This window comes from Perognathus longimembris, chromosome 16, assembly GCF_023159225.1.
Source record: "Perognathus longimembris pacificus isolate PPM17 chromosome 16, ASM2315922v1, whole genome shotgun sequence".
Taxonomy (NCBI): Eukaryota; Metazoa; Chordata; class Mammalia; order Rodentia; family Heteromyidae; genus Perognathus; species Perognathus longimembris.
This window is the reverse complement of record NC_063176.1, coordinates 45,855,362-45,870,481: the sequence shown is the minus strand read 5'-3', so window position 1 is coordinate 45,870,481 and position 15,120 is coordinate 45,855,362. Positions and strand designations below refer to the sequence as shown.

At 49.9% G+C, this 15,120-nt stretch overlaps 2 protein-coding genes across 5 annotated transcripts in view; one reads left to right on the top strand and one right to left on the bottom strand.

The window, feature by feature from the left end:
* The first annotated feature begins 2,059 nt into the window (after nt 1–2,059).
* On the top strand, nt 2,060–4,562 carry Sod3 (superoxide dismutase 3). Of its 2 annotated transcripts, none has more exons than XM_048363880.1 (2): nt 2,060–2,193; nt 3,337–4,562. In XM_048363880.1, exon 2 carries the CDS (start codon nt 3,352–3,354, stop codon nt 4,084–4,086), a length of 735 nt encoding a protein of 244 aa, XP_048219837.1. In that variant the 5' UTR covers nt 2,060–2,193; nt 3,337–3,351; the 3' UTR covers nt 4,087–4,562. The 2 variants fall into 2 exon arrangements, with proteins under 2 accessions (XP_048219837.1, XP_048219838.1); XM_048363881.1 differs by having other exon boundaries at nt 2,168–2,203; nt 3,343–4,562.
* Nucleotides 4,563–10,149: 5,587 nt separating this feature from the next.
* Ccdc149 (coiled-coil domain containing 149) overlaps nt 10,150–15,120 on the bottom strand; it is a 72,176-nt gene continuing 67,205 nt past the window's right edge. For all 3 annotated transcript variants that reach the window (XM_048363877.1, XM_048363879.1, XM_048363878.1), the window contains one exon: nt 10,150–12,471. In XM_048363877.1, coding sequence (XP_048219834.1) covers nt 12,041–12,471 — 431 coding nt within the window. In that variant the 3' untranslated portion in view covers nt 10,150–12,040. The remainder of the gene's footprint in view (nt 12,472–15,120) is intronic.

The window sequence follows — 15,120 nt, the reverse complement described above, 5'->3', positions numbered from 1 at the left end:
AGGTTCAAATCCCACTACCAGCGCATGCTCACATGTCCACACACATGTGCACACACACACACACACACACACAGAAAGAGAGAGAGAGAGAGAGAGAGAGAGAGAGAGAGAGAGAGAGAGAAAATTCCCCAATTCTACAAGTAGAAGTGCAACTGGACCTTTACCCTAGTCCTACTGGGGTTTGGTGGGCCTTAAAAGAAGTAAGATTAGACTACACAAAAATAACTCCCACCTGAAACAGCAGCTATAAGCTTGCACAACAATCATGTCTTGAAGTAAAGATAAGGATTTAAAAAATTTGCATGCAAGATACCTAGCGAGGAGGCAGAATGTGGCAGGGTAGCTGTAGGTGGTGGGTGGCATCCACAAACTCTACACCCATGAGCAGAATGCAGAGCTACAGGACTGAGCTGATGGCTGAGCTCTCAAGGCCCAAGGATGGATGCAGGGCAGAGGGCTGGAGCCCTTGAATGCTGGTAAGTCACCAAGTAGTATTCCAGAATCACTACTCCTCTGGGGAAATGGAAGGACTTGGAAAAAAATCATGCTAAGTGCAGTGAGCCAGGCCCAAAGAAACAAAGACTTCTTTCTGTTGAACTGCAGTTCCCAACCTTGCTCACCTATAAGCATCAGCAGCTCTTAAAAAAATGATAACTCGCAGGGGGCTGTAATCCTAGCTACTCAGGAGGCTGAGATTGGAGATCATGATTCCAAGCCAGCCTGATCAAGAGAGTCTGTGGGACTCTTTATCTCCAATAAATTACCAAAAAGCTGAAAGTGGAGATGTGCTTCACATGGGACAGTGTGAAAGAGAAAGATAAGGGAGGAGAGCAGCCAGTCCTTGTGACACACACACACACACACACACACACACACACACACACACACACACACACACACACACACACGATGCCTAGGATGCCCCCTGTTGGTGGTTGGCTGAGTCAGCCTGGGGTGGAGGCTAGAGGTCTGGATTATTGAACCAGCGTTCCTGCTGCCCAAATTGGGGCTGGAGTGGGGTTTCTGGGGGGGAGGGGTAGTCTTGTCCCTCCCATGCTAACTGCACTATTGTCACACTGTGTCCCTCCTCAGAGCACGAATCCTGAAAGACAGGAACTCATGCAGCTTTGAGTCCCCTGCACAGCACAGAGCCTAGCAGGGAGCAAGCACCCAATAACCATTAGTTGCCGGAACACAGGAGGACGGCAGGCAGCAGCAAGCTGCCTTTTCCCGTGTGGGCTTTTCTGGGAAAAGGAAGTGTCTATTTCTGGAAAGAGCTGCTGTGATGGAGAAGGCAGTAAAGGGGAAACGGACCCCCCTGGAGGGAAAGGCTTATGGCTCACCTCCAGACCCTGCAAACTTTTCAAAAGCTCCTCTGTCGCCCTGGTGACAAACAGCCCTGGTGCTACTTACTGATACTGCCAGTATGTATGATATACTAATGTCATTCGTTATGAGAGCCAGGCACTGGGTTCGAAGGGGACATGGGATGACCCCATTTAATCCTTGCTGGGATTGTGTGCAAGTGGCTAGTGTCCCAGATCCATCTTACAGGCTGCGGAGGAGAAGGGAGGGGAGGGAGGGACGCCACGGTCCTGACACTCACAGGTAGGAAGTGGCAAAGCTGGGGCTCGGGAGCCTGAATGTCAGTCATCACCTCTCCCAGGCGAGGTGGAGCCGCTCTGGAGAGCACGTCACACGCAGTTCCCAGGTGCTCTTGTCTGTCTTAACCACGGACCCAAGTCCAGCCAAAAGAAGTGGAGAGCTGGAGAAATCAGGGGAAATAAGAGGCCTTTCCATAAAGAGGCCATTGTGCCCCTCTCCAAGCAATCTGTTTTCCTTCTCCTTTTGACTCACCCGCTGACTGACTGAAGGTCACTGCCTGCATCTGCACAGCTGGGGAGGTCACAAAAACACACACTCTTGGCAAGAAAAGCCAGTGGTGGGGAGAGAGGAGGGCCGGGGAGGAGGGGGAAGGGAGGCAATGTTACTACGAGGGAGGCCTGGCTGGCTTCTCCCCTCTCCACTGGCCCAATGACCTTCTTCTCTGTTGGTGACCACTCCCTGGGGCTGGCCTCCCTGAGCTCACAAACAGCCGGCTGGCTCTGGAGAAGGCAGCCTTCATCCTGTCCTGTGGCTGGCTGGGGGCACCCCCACTTTGCAGAGGGAAAGCTGTCTAGGGGAGCGGGACAGGTGAGTACCCACTTGACGGTCATGTCCCAGCTTGATGGGACAGTGGGCTAACGGAGAAGGCTTGAGATGGCTGCTAAAGGGGGTCACACGGAGCTGGGGGGCACGAAGAAGGAAAGTAGTGGGGAGAGAAAGCTTAGCTCTTTCGACTTTGGACCCCTCCCAAGGGCCAGTCCAAGAGGATTCAGGTGCTATGGTGACCACAGATTACCTTTGGTCACTTCATGGCTTAGGGACTGCTGCTTTACTAAGCTGGGCGTCCTGAAAGTCACTACTTGAGAAAGGCTGAGGATCTGGCTGGCTACGGTTCCCAGGAAGGCTGCTCAGACCAAGCAGAGAGATGAAGGAAGGAAAGCCAGGGTAACCCAGGACAGGATTGGGGCTTCTCTGGGTTCAGGAGGAGGGCTCCGGTCTCTTCCTTGCCCAGCTTTATCCTCTCCTGGTCCTGGGTTTGGTGCACAGACTCTGACATCGTATAGAAGGGGCCTGAGCAGTAAGTACACCACCGGATCGTGTGTAGTGTAATTGATATCCACGTCGAACCTTACTCGGTGGTCTAGGGCCCTCAGGCCAGGACCCAGACTCTTTGAACTTTTCCTTTTAAAAAAGAACCAACATCAGACTATCAGACTGATTTGTTGAACGTTAACTCCTCTGTAAAACTAAAGATTATATATAAATATACACATACATATACATATACACACATGTGTGTATAGTCAACCCCATTAAATAGAATCCTTTCGGTGCGACCTGTGCATCTGGTTTTTAAAAACCTGAAAGTGTTACGCAGGCCAGCTGTCTGTCGCCTTTCAAGTCCCCAGAACTAGATTTCCAAACATCTGCTCCCCTGTCCCTTACCTCACCGCAGCAGGCCGGAGCTGTGCACAGTCGCTCTCTGGCCTAGTACACATGTGCAAACAGTGCCTGGCATCCCGGCGAGCCCTGGAGGAGCTGCCAAATGAGACTGCATGCTGGCTGGACCAGTCCCTTGGGGTGTGTGTGTGTGTGTGTGTGTGTGTGTGTGTGTGTGTGTGTGCGTGCATGTGTGTGTTGGAGGTGCGGTGGATATGATGACAAGTGGGTGCCCAAGACGTGATGTCTCTGGGGACTGAGGCTGGCTTTGTCTCTGTCCCTGGCCCACAGGTGCGGGGCTCCAGCATGCTGGCCCTGCTCTGCTGCAGCTTGCTTCTGGCGGCCCGGCCCTCGGCCACCTGGAACGTCCCCAGCCCCGGGGAACTCAGCTCGGAGCTGGCAGCGCAGATCCGTGACATGCACGCGAAGGTGATGGAGATCTGGCGGGAGTTCACGCAGCAGCCGCCGCGGCGGGAGGCCGAGGGCGGGCGGGACGCCACGCTCTACGCCGCGTGCCAGGTGCGGCCGTCCGCCACGCTGGACGCCGCGCAGCCGCGGGTCACCGGCCTGGTCCTCTTCCGGCAGCTGGCCCCCGGCGCCAGGCTGGATGCCTTCTTCGATCTGGAGGGCTTCCCGGCCGAGCCGAACGGCTCCAGCCGTGCCATCCACGTGCACCAGTTCGGGGACCTGAGCCAGGGCTGCGAGTCCACGGGTCCCCATTACAACCCGCTGGCCGTGGAGCACCCCAACCACCCCGGCGACTTCGGCAACTTCGCCGTGCGCGACGGCCGCCTGCGCAAGCAGCGCACGGGCCTGGCCGCCTCCCTCGCCGGGCCGCACTCCATCGTGGGCCGCGCGGTCGTGGTCCACGCCGGCGAGGATGACCTGGGGCGCGGCGGCAACCAGGCCAGCCGGGAGAACGGCAACGCGGGCCGCCGCCTCGCCTGCTGCGTGGTGGGCACCAGCGGGCCCGCGCCCTGGGCGCGCCAGGCACAGGAGCACCGGAAGCGGAGGCGGGAGAGCGGCTGCAGGGGGCCCTGAACCCCGCCCGTCCCCCCCCCTCCCCCGCCCCCGCCTCAGCGCCCCAACATACCTCCATGTACTCCAGGATCCCCTGTGTGCCCCAGGACCCCCTCTGTGTCCCCCAAGATTCCTTCTGTGTCCCACAAGATCCACTCTGTGTCCTCAGACACCTCCATGTCCCCCAGGAACCCCTGTGTGTCCCCCAGCTCCCCCTGTGTGTCCTCAGGCACCTCCATGTACTCCAGGATCACCTGTATCCACCAGGATCCCCTCTGTGTCCCCCAAGACCCCTCTGTGTCTTCAGACTCCTCCATGTACCCGGGACTCACGCAAAGACACTCTCCTGTACCTACCCTGAGGGACCTTCCATTTCTGTGACACACCTAGGGTACCCCAGGAATGCCACCACTTGCTGAGACATCACTGTCTGTCAAGAGCTCCTCTGTCTGGAAAAAGACAAACAAAAAAGTGCCTCCCTAGACTCCTCCCTTCCTTTTTCCTTTGTGTCTTTCTGTCTGTCCCCCCCCCCCCCCCCCTTATACTGAGACACCTCTTTTCCAACCCCAGGGCTGCCCAGGGCCTCTGAGCCCCTCTCCACAATAACACGGAGGTTCCTTCCCCCAAGTGGACTGAAATACTACATCTGACCAGAATTCCTCCCCCTATGTCCCTTTCTATCTTGGTCTTAGCCCCCACCTGAGACTCTGAGAGCCATCTAGGCCTGAAGACCATTGAAGTTCCTCCTACGTACTCTGACCCCTGTCCTGAGGTTCCCCAGGGCCCTGGTGCCCACCTGCCACTTCCCCTGCCACCTGTCCAGCTGCCCCTGCCAAACCTGGCCACCTAGGGAGCTGCTCCCTGAGGAGATGCTTGACACATTAAACGCACAGCCATTCTGCTCTGCACTTTGTGTTTAAGTCTTCTCTTCCAGGCTCAGCTTTTATTTATTTATTATTACCACTACTACAGCTACGACGATGACTATTATTACTACTACTGTTAGGAGATGGCAAAAAGGCATGTCTCAAATCCTTACATGATCTTTCCCCATCCCCTCTCCCCAGTAGGCTGGAACAGTGATCAATCACTACCCGCCCTGCTTTTCACAGTCATTCCTAATATGGGGACCACTACAGTTATTCAAGGGAGTTTCAGTTGATCTATTTATTGATCTGTCATCTTTAATGCACCACCACACAGCTGTGGAATGCAAAGTCGGGGGCCCAGGTGAGTGATTCTAAGCTGGAGCCACTGACCTGGGAAGGAAGGAGGTGACCAATCACCCACCAGTACAGGTGGCTCCCTTACCCCCACCCCCTGCTTGGAAGGCAACCTTTGGTCAGGGCGTGGGACCCCACATGACCCGGGCAAATTCCAGGGAGTTGGTGTTGGTGCTTGAAGTGTCTGGCTTTCCACAGGCAGGACAAGAAGGGAAACTGGCAAATGGATGTAGTAGTATCCAAGGGCCACTGCTTGGGGGGGGGGCGGGGGAGGGGAGAGTTCTAGAACATTATAATCCATACTGACAGTAGAACAGTCTGGTGATTGCACCTTTGTTTACTCAATAAAAGTACTCTGAACAACTTTTGCCTTGCAGGGTAGACCTGATTCCCAGCTGTGTCTTTTCCAGCCTGGGAAGCAGCTCCCATTTCTCCCAGACTCCTTACACAGACAGTGAGTCAGACTGAACTGCAGCCAGAAACCCTACCCCAGTGGTGATTTTTTTACCTCAAACTAAGACTGACTTGTTATTTTAGAATCGTTCCCTGAGCCCAAAGACAAGTGGAGAAAAGGCTGGTGACTTTGCTCTGCCAATTGATTTGGAATATTAATTAGCACCAAACAAAATTAGCAAGGGATTTAAAAAATTAATTTATTTATTTCTTTGCTGGTACTGGGGTTGAACTCAGGGCCTGGTTTTTTAGGTTTTGGGGTTTCTTTTGCTCAAGGCTGGTGCTCTACCACTTGAACCACAGCTCCATTTCTGGCTTTTTGCTGGTTAATAGGAGATGAGTTTCACAGACCTTCCAGCCTGAGTTGGCTTCAAAATGCAGTCCTCAGATATCAGCCTCCTGAACAGCTAGCATTACAGGAGTCAGCCACTAGCACCCAGCATGACGGTAGGTTTTTTCCTTTTTTTTCCTTAAATATTCTGATATTGCCTGGACACCTTTACCTGTTTCCATAGTAGAAAGGTGGGCAAACCAGGAGCAAAGAATAACACATACCCTCCATTAGAGCCTGTAAAATTACATTACCACACTGAATTATTCTTAGGGTTTTTAGAATGAAGTCAGGTAGTAGTTATTCATGGGAAGTGCATAGCATAACACACATGCTTAATAAAGATCTCACTGATACCTCCTTGATAAAGATGGCCAAACCTAGAAAAGCAGCCCCCTGATAACAATGGTGTACACAACACAATAAGGCAGTGGGTATCACCTATGTATTAGAATTCAGATGAAAGAAAAGATTTTCAAGATTTTCTGAAGCTTCTGGAGATTTCTACATGCATCCAGAGGCAGGCTGAGAGACACCTCACTATCTCAGCTCTTAGTGAGAGAGGACCTAAAAGGTGAAGAGTGTGAGCCATTAGGCCGGCATCTGGCTTTTGGCACCCGACCTAATGTGTGCCCCTAAGACTGCCCACTAGACCCCACTCGACTCCCCGATTCTATTTTTACTCTTCTCATCTTGCAGGTCAGTTTGGCTCATCTCCTTGTATTGCTGCTTCGACTCCCCAGCCGGCTTGCTAATCAGTTTGCCTATTTAACTCACAGGGTTTGCATTTGTCACTGAGACTTAAAACACACACTTGTTTTGATTTCTTTTTTTGTAAAATTAGAAGTGTTTGATGTAATGACTCTACCTAGACACAGCTGGCAAAGTGAGAATAATGTTCAAGTTTGCCTCATTTAAACACAATGTAGACAATAATTAGAAATGCTATCTTTAGATGTTTAGGATAAGCTTTTTCTCAGAATGGCAGTTCATTTTTTTTCTGAGTGGGGATTTTTAGTGCATATACACAGAAACACTAAAAATGTAAGAAAATAGAGCAAATTAGTGAGCACTTCGGTCAACTTGGAAAACTGCAGGAAATAAGTCAACTGATTTTAGATCTGCATTTTTTTTTTTACCGAATGCACAAAATCTGTACATTCGCCATATTTTTCACAACTACCAAGTGATCAGATAATATAGCTGACAGAGTACAACTGATATACTACACAGTACTCTGGAAACAATGTTTGACCTGCTTTGAGGGCAGAGAGAGAAAGAGAATGATGCAAATAATACAGATCATCACTTCTATCAAGAAAATGATCACATTTTATTTTAGGTAACAAAGGAGATAGTTATGATACAAGATTATTGTAGAAGCCCATACAGTAAAGTCTGCAAATTAAGTTACATTCCTTTAAATAGAACTACAAAATAAAGATGGGTGCCGGTGGCTTATGCCTTTAATCTTAGCTACTCAGAAGGCTGAGATCTGAGGATCAAGGTTTGAAGCCAGCCTGGGCAGGAAAATGCAAGAGATTCTCCAATTAATCACCAAAAAGCTAGAAGTGGAGCTGGGGCTCAAGAGATTAGACACCAGCCTTAAGAGGAAAGAGACAAGTGAGAGTACAAGTCCCCGAGTTCAAGACCTAGAACGGGCATTAAAACAAAAAATAAAACAAAACCACCAAAACCAACTGGGTGCCCGTGGCTCATGCCCCTAACTATTCAGGAGGCTGAACTCTGAGGATTGTGATTCAAAGCCATCCTGGGCAGGAAAGTCTGTAAGACTCTTACCTCCAATTAATCACCAGAAAACTGGAAGTGGTGCTGTGTTCAAAGTGGTAGAATACTAGCTTTGAGCAAAAAGAGCTCAGGGACAGTGCCCAGGCCCTGAGTTCAAGCTCCAGGACCAACAAAAAGCAAAGCAAAGCAAAGCAAAGCAAAACAAACAAAAAGATAACAGTAACAGAAATCCCCTACAAAATAGCAGCTGTTGTTTAGGGGGAAGGAGGGAGTCGGTAACTTAAAAAAAAAATGAAATTAGTGATCCCTGGCCTTAGCTAAGTTCCCAGACTCTGTGTTTGAGTTCACACAGATCCTCTAGAGGAAACTCTTCAGTGTTATGCAGACCTACTATGTGCATCTGGAATAAGCCTCATTTAGTGAAAAGGGGTACCCAGTTTGAGAACATCTGTAATACCATATCATACCATATCCAGCATTCTAAATTGCTTTCATGTGGTATCAACTATGTGTGTGTGTGTGTTTGTGTGTGCGTGTGTGCGCACATCCTAGGATATTGAGGACGGAGTCCTTCTTATATTTTTCTGCTTCTCTTTTGAATTCAATTCACTACTAAGCTCCCATTTGCTCTCTCCAGTCTTCTCATTTCTCTCTGCTCAGAAGTCAGCTGGAGGAAAAGGACTCTAGGAAAAGCAGTAAGTCCAGGCCTGCTTGGATTTTGGATATCTTACTCTCCATACTAGTAAGGAGGGGTGTTGCTACCAACCCAGGCTTCCAGAAGGCAAGCAGGGGGAGAAATAGAGCACCCATTCACCCTCAGGAAAACAATGAAGCCAGGAGGGCATTCCATCTTTTCAGAGGCATAGAAAACCAAGAAAGACAAAAGCATACTGTCATTGTAAAGAGACAGGGAAGACACCACAAGCAAGTCTCATGGCCTTTGGAAGTCTTGAAAGAAGACAGATTTTTTATGCCATCTGATAAGCTGGGGTGCAAATACACTCAATAAAAGAAAGACAAAAAAATCACTGCAACACATGAGCATTGGACAGCAGAGCCCTTTTCTAGACCTTCACATTGGCCAAGGATGTGTTTGGGAAAACATGGAAGAAGAGAAATGATGGGAAAGAAAACCTCACCCCATTTACTTCTGTTTGACAGGCTGGGGTGGAGGGTGCATTGTAGGACAAAGGGGAGGAGGAGGAAGAGTGCAAGGCAGGCAGGAGAGGCCTGGAAAGAGAAGGAGTTAGAGATGACAAACGACTGTTTCTCTAACACCAATCCATTTCCACAGGCCTTAATTAAAAGGAAGACAAACACTCATATGTAAAAATCCACACCTAAGGGCTTGCAGGTACAGAGCGGTCAGGAGACCGGCAGAGTGTGCAAACTAGCTTTCATTAAGAGACCTGTCAGCCTGGTTTCATTTATCCACTGCGGCTCTCTCTTCTGCTGGCACCAACCGGGAAACAGAATAGAGAGACAAATGCACTTGTAGAGGCTAGCAAAGCTGGGAACACATGTCAGAATTGAGGTTCCTGTTCTTAAAGTGCACACATACATACACAGGGAGAAACTCTCTATATGAGAACATAGATGCCTGTTGCTGCTGTAGCCATCTTGCTTCACGAGGGAGTAACTGACACAGAACAAGCAAAGCAGCCCGGCGGACACCAAACTGCTGGAGACTTTCTCAAATGAATTGGGGGGTGGGGTGGGGGGAGGAATCAGGTGCAGGGTTTGAACTCAGGGCCTAAGCGTATCCCTAAACTGTTGTTTGCTCAAGGCTAGTGCTCTATCACTTTGAGCCACAGCTCCACTTCCTGTTCTCTGGTGGTTAATTGGTGATGGGTCTCATATTTCCTGCCCCGGGCTGGCTTTGAACTGTGATCCTCAGATCTCCTCCTCCTGAGTAGCTAGGATAACAGGCATGAGCCACCAGCGCCCAGCTCTGGAGATGTAATATTATTCACTACCCTGTTAAGTTTCTGTAAACGTGGCTTATTAGATTGTATGATGACTGATACATGCTTTACAGGGACTCTATTTTGTGTGTTCTGGTAGTGGAGCTTGACAGGGTCTAGGGCTGTCCCTTAGCTCTTTCAACCAAGGCAGGTGCTCTAACACTCAAGGTCCACTTTGGCTTTTTTTTTTGGGGGGGGGTGTGAATTGTAGGTAAGCGCTCCATGGACTTTCCTGCCTGGGCTAGCTTTAAACCATGATCTTCAGATTTCAGCCTCCTGAAATTAGCTAGGGTTACAGGCCTTAACTACCTGGTGTCTGGCCCCATAATGACGCTTAAGATAACAAAAGACAACCACAAGTAGCTGCTGAAACTCTTTTAATATTTGGAAAGGAAGATGGAACAGAAGAATCATATTGGGTAGGGGACAACAGAAGTGGGAGTGTCCCATAGAAGCCTGGGGTGTTGTCATGGTAACCCTGTGACAGCATCAGCTCATTGGCTCCCCTTCCATCTAATCACACAAGACCCACTTGGGCTGGCTGCACAGAGACTTGAAGTTATGGCTCTTCTGACCCCAGCTCTCCAAAATGAAGACTCGCTGGGACCTAGGAAGTCCTCTTGACCCTGATGAGATGCACTGCAGCTCACCCCAAGTCCTGCTTTCCAGAGCCAGCCCTGGAGAGGCTCATTTTGCCAAGCATGGGTCACAACCAGAGCTTCTCGGGGGTGAGAGGTTTCTTCGCTATCATGGTATGAAGTGTGGCTGTGTTTTCCTCGGGTAGCTCTGATGTGGTAGACAGCTGAGCCTGTGAAATGGACTGGCAGGACAATGATTTCTGGGTCTGCTGGCCTGTGAGGGCTTAGAGCTGCACAAGTCCTCCCCACCCCCGGGGGGGTTAGCATGTTAGAGTGGCCCTGGGGAATGGTCTGGAACACAAGGATGAACAGCACATCCCTGAGGATGTCAGTGGAACACCCTCCCCCCTCCCCCCCACCCCGGTCATCTTGACCCCCAGGGCACTGAGATGGCGATTTTAGGATGAACGGGCCTCCCTGGGACCTCGCTCCTGCTGGAGAGCATCTGAGGACAGCCACTCTGCTGCTCTATACTTGGGACTCTGCTATCAGACCCTGGGGGCGGGGTGGTGGCAAAAAAAAGCCTATGGTTGAATGATCCTGCACTTCTCTGCGGCCCAAGGTACCACCCTCGCATAGCTCATTTTCATTGCTAAGGGAAGAACCAGCTAAGACAGACCAGACCCTCCCCTAACCCTAGAACCTTGCACTTGGACTCAGAGCTCCTCCCCCTGCACCAGGCTGTAGCAAAGGCATTTTGGCTTCATCTCTTCCTTCTCCTGTAGGGCCCCAGGACCTGGTGGCACAGAAGTGACATTCTGCCACAGGAGTAAAGAGTTCAAGGGTTCAAGGACAGTATAGGAAACTAGACCAGCCCTAAGCATCTAGCTTGTCCCCAGACCCAAGTTCCTCACGCAATCCGACATGCAGAGAGAACCAGTATTTCTAGTTGGGATGCTCCTGTCTGCTCAGAAACACAACCTCAGACGGCTCCGAGGAGTCGCTCCCTCCCCAAGAATCTCGTAGACTCACAGGCTGGACACAGGGCCTAGCCATCAACAAACAGCCTCAACAGAGGCCACTCATTTCAAACCCACAGCCCAACCTTCTTGGGGCCTGCGTGGGTCCCTCCCCATCTGCCAGTGCCGGCTGTGACAGTCAGTGCTGGCAGGGTGCCAGGCTCACCCAAGATGGGAGATCCTGGAGGAAGAGGGTGCCAGGATGAAGTACATAAGCCTATGCTCACGTATACCATCACTAAGACAAGGACCTGCTTAAAATCCCCATCCATTTCCAGCCCTTCCCGTCCTTTTGATCGACAATATTAAATGCTAATAGAAATACGACAGCCTAGCTCTAATAAAACAAATGCTGACAGAGAGATGGATATGTCAACAGGCGACCCTATGGCTGCCATGATTCCCGAGCCTGGCCAGGCTCACAGCAGCTCAGGGTGGGCAGAAGGCGATGACATGAGCAATGGGAGGGCGACGTTTGCTGAACGCAGCTACCCGGGCCCCCTGGAGGTTCGCAGCTTGTGGCAGGATGGGGTGTTTTCTCATTTGCAGGGGGCTGAGGTGATTCTGAGAAGCAACCTGGGTGTGCGCTCGGCCACGTTCCTCTTTCTCCCTCTTCCTGGGTGCCTTCGGGGTGTCAGCGAGGGCGCCAGGCTCCCCTTCAGGTCTGCTGGGCTCGCCTTGTGTCCCCGTCCTCCGGGACCCCTCCGCCGCCTTCCCGGGAGGAGGCGTCCACCACAGGCTCGGTGGGCTCCCTGTCCCCCAGCACAGCTCTGGGCCTGTCGCTGTGGTAGGCCAGGCCGGGTGCGGGCGGTCTCGGCTCACTGCGCTGTCCCTCCATAGGGCTTTCTCTTCGGACCCCTTCCAGCTCTGGAGCTGCCTGGTCCTCTGTCAGTTTAATGATCTCCCTTCCCAGCTTGTTTACTTCTTCCTCCGAAGGTAAGTGGGAAAATGAAGGATGATGGCAGCAAGGCCGGTGCTTCCCCAGGCTCCCCTTTGCCACGGAGCTGACAGCAGGCCTCCCGGGGTCCTCAGGTGCTGTCGGTGCCACAGAACCGCACCTTTCATCTCCTTCCTGCTGCTGAGCCTCCCCTGAAAACACAGGGAAGACAATGTCAAACCTCTGAAGGCAAATCAGCCTCCCTACCCGGCTATCCTGCTCTCGTGCGGGGCGGTCCTCCTCTCCATCAATGGTCCTTCCTCCCCTCCTCCATTTAGGGGATGGGCACCAATCCTGAGCATTGCTGCTCAAGGCTCATGCTCTGCCACTTGAGCCACAGCTCAAAGCTCTGGCTCTTCTGGTGGTTAATTAGACATAAGAGTCTTAAGGACTTTTCTCCCGGGGCTGGCTTCAAACCATGATCCTTAGATCTCAGCTTCCTGAATAGCCAGGATTACACACACCAGCCACTGGTACCTGGCCAATACCTGGGTTTTAAGAAGCCAGCATGCAAACATCCCCAGTCAGAACTCAGAGAGGAAGGTGAGCACCTTAAATAATTCACAATACCACTTATAGTCTAAATCACAACAGGATTTCACTGATGAAACAGGCCCCCCCAAAATTCAAAGGATTCAGAAAGCTCACTGTTGTGAAAGGTGCAGGGAAACAGAAGTTCACATCAAGTACGAGGACACGAATGCAGAACAAGCCTTTCTTGCATGTTTGCTACAACACTGGTAGGGTTGGATGCATGGTTCAGGTGGGAGAGATCCAGCCAATGAACCAACATGTCAAATACGAACTTCCAGACTGGTCTTGAAAAACAACACTTTAATAGCAGGCACCTGGATGGTGCCTGTGTACACATCAATGGGAGATGAAGTATAGGATGGTATAGGATGAGCATCTCTTATCCAAAATGCTTGCTATCAGAAGTCTTATGGATATTCTTAGATTGTGAAATCCTTGCATATACATAATGAGATATCTTGGGATGGGACCCAAGTCTAAACATGAAAATTAATTTGTTTCATATGCATCTTCTATACATAGCTGTAAGCAATTTTATATAATATCCTGAGTGTGCCTGTGGTTTGACTGTGACCTGTCACATGTCAGGTGTGGTGCAGAATTTTCCACTACTTGCATCATGGAAGCAATCAAAAGAGTTTCAGATTTGGGGGCATTGTAGATTACAGATTAGAAATACCCAACCTAATGCCTCTGGGGAGCAGAATGAGGACTAGAGCCGGCAGCAAGGGGAGAGGAAACCTTTAAATTTCATTTCACCATTCTGTTAGATTTAAATTTCTTTGTTAGCCTAGTAAGTACAAGACCAGGTATATAAGCCCAAGTACTGCAAACAAACAATGAAAGGCACATGTGCTACTTTTATAAATAAGAAAGAACGAAAACAGATTTTCAACTTCCAAGATTCTGTCACCCATTGTTTTCTTGTCTTTCTAGTCTCTAGTCTCAGAGTTCGTATTCATTCCGTGTGTGTGTGTGTGTGTGTGTGTGTGTGTGTGTGTGTGTGTGTGTGTGTGTAATGTGCTGACATACATAGCTAGGGCTTGAACTCAGGGCATGGGCACTGTCCTTCAGCTTTTTTGTTTAAGGCTAGTGCTCTGCCACTTGAGCCACAGGAAATAAGGGTCTCGCGGATTTACCTGCTTCCATTTCTCAATTCTGACTTTATACTGTGGGCCCTTCTATCTGTCCCGGGTCCTCCCTCTCCCTTCTCTGCTACAAGGTCTACATCATCAGCTCCCATGTTCTCTTCCCTTCCTCCATACCACGTGTTTCCATTGGCCATGTCATCTTTTCAAGCTGCCTCTGCCATGTTCCCTGGGACACGCCCATATTCTGCTGTTTGTCCCCCCAATCTAGTAGTTTCCAGTGGCTGCTATAACAAATGGCTGCCTACTTAGTTGCTTCTGTTACAGTTCTGAAGGGCAGAAGTCCAGAATGGAAACCTTCAAAGGCTGCATTTGCCTGAGGAACACAGCCTAAGCTGGTCACCTGTCACTCACAGCCTTCTGTGACCCAACATCCATCTCCCTTTCTACTCCATGTCCCAAATTCTCTCCTTGTATCGTCACCCTCCAACTATACAAGCCCTTTATTGCACCCACTTTTGCCCCAGTGCCTTTGCTCAGAGCAGGACTAGTATTCCCTTCTCTGTCCCAAAGACAGACCTTGTGACTCTGCCTTACCTCCTTTTCCTCCACATAGCCTATTTGACTAAATGTGGTTACAAGTCCTATGTCCATGTCTGACTTCCCACAAGTCTATGACCAGACCTCCTAGGAAATATTAATTTTTATTTTTCCTCTCAAATTGTTATTTATAATTACCTTTAGTATAAAATCTGTCCTGATTAATTTTTTTAACCTTGCCAATGTTCTATAGTAGGGACTCAATCAATAATTATTAAATGGTTGAGTATACAGACCATTCATGCATGCATGAATGCCTGAATATATTAATGCATCTTTAAACACCAGGCATTAATATATGAATGTATTAATATATTAATATAAGAATGTATTCATTTTTGGTGGTGTACAGGTGGCTGGCTACTCTAAAATTTCTTCGAAAAGTTCTTTCTGAAAACAAAGAGAAGGCTTTCTACCTTGTGCAAATGTTTAGCTACATTGGAGGTAGCTTGGGAAAGCAATCACATAAACTTCACATTAATAAATGAGCTTTTTTGTTGGTGGTAGTTGTGGTCGTGGGGTTTGAACTCAGGGCCTAAGCGCTGTCGCTGAGCTTTGTTGCTCAAGGTTACTGCTCTA

What these genes read in the sequence shown, in the direction of transcription:
- Sod3 (XM_048363880.1), top strand. Translation starts at nt 3,352, where the DNA reads ATGCTGGCCCTGCTCTGCTGCAGCTTGCTTCTGGCGGCCCGGCCCTCG.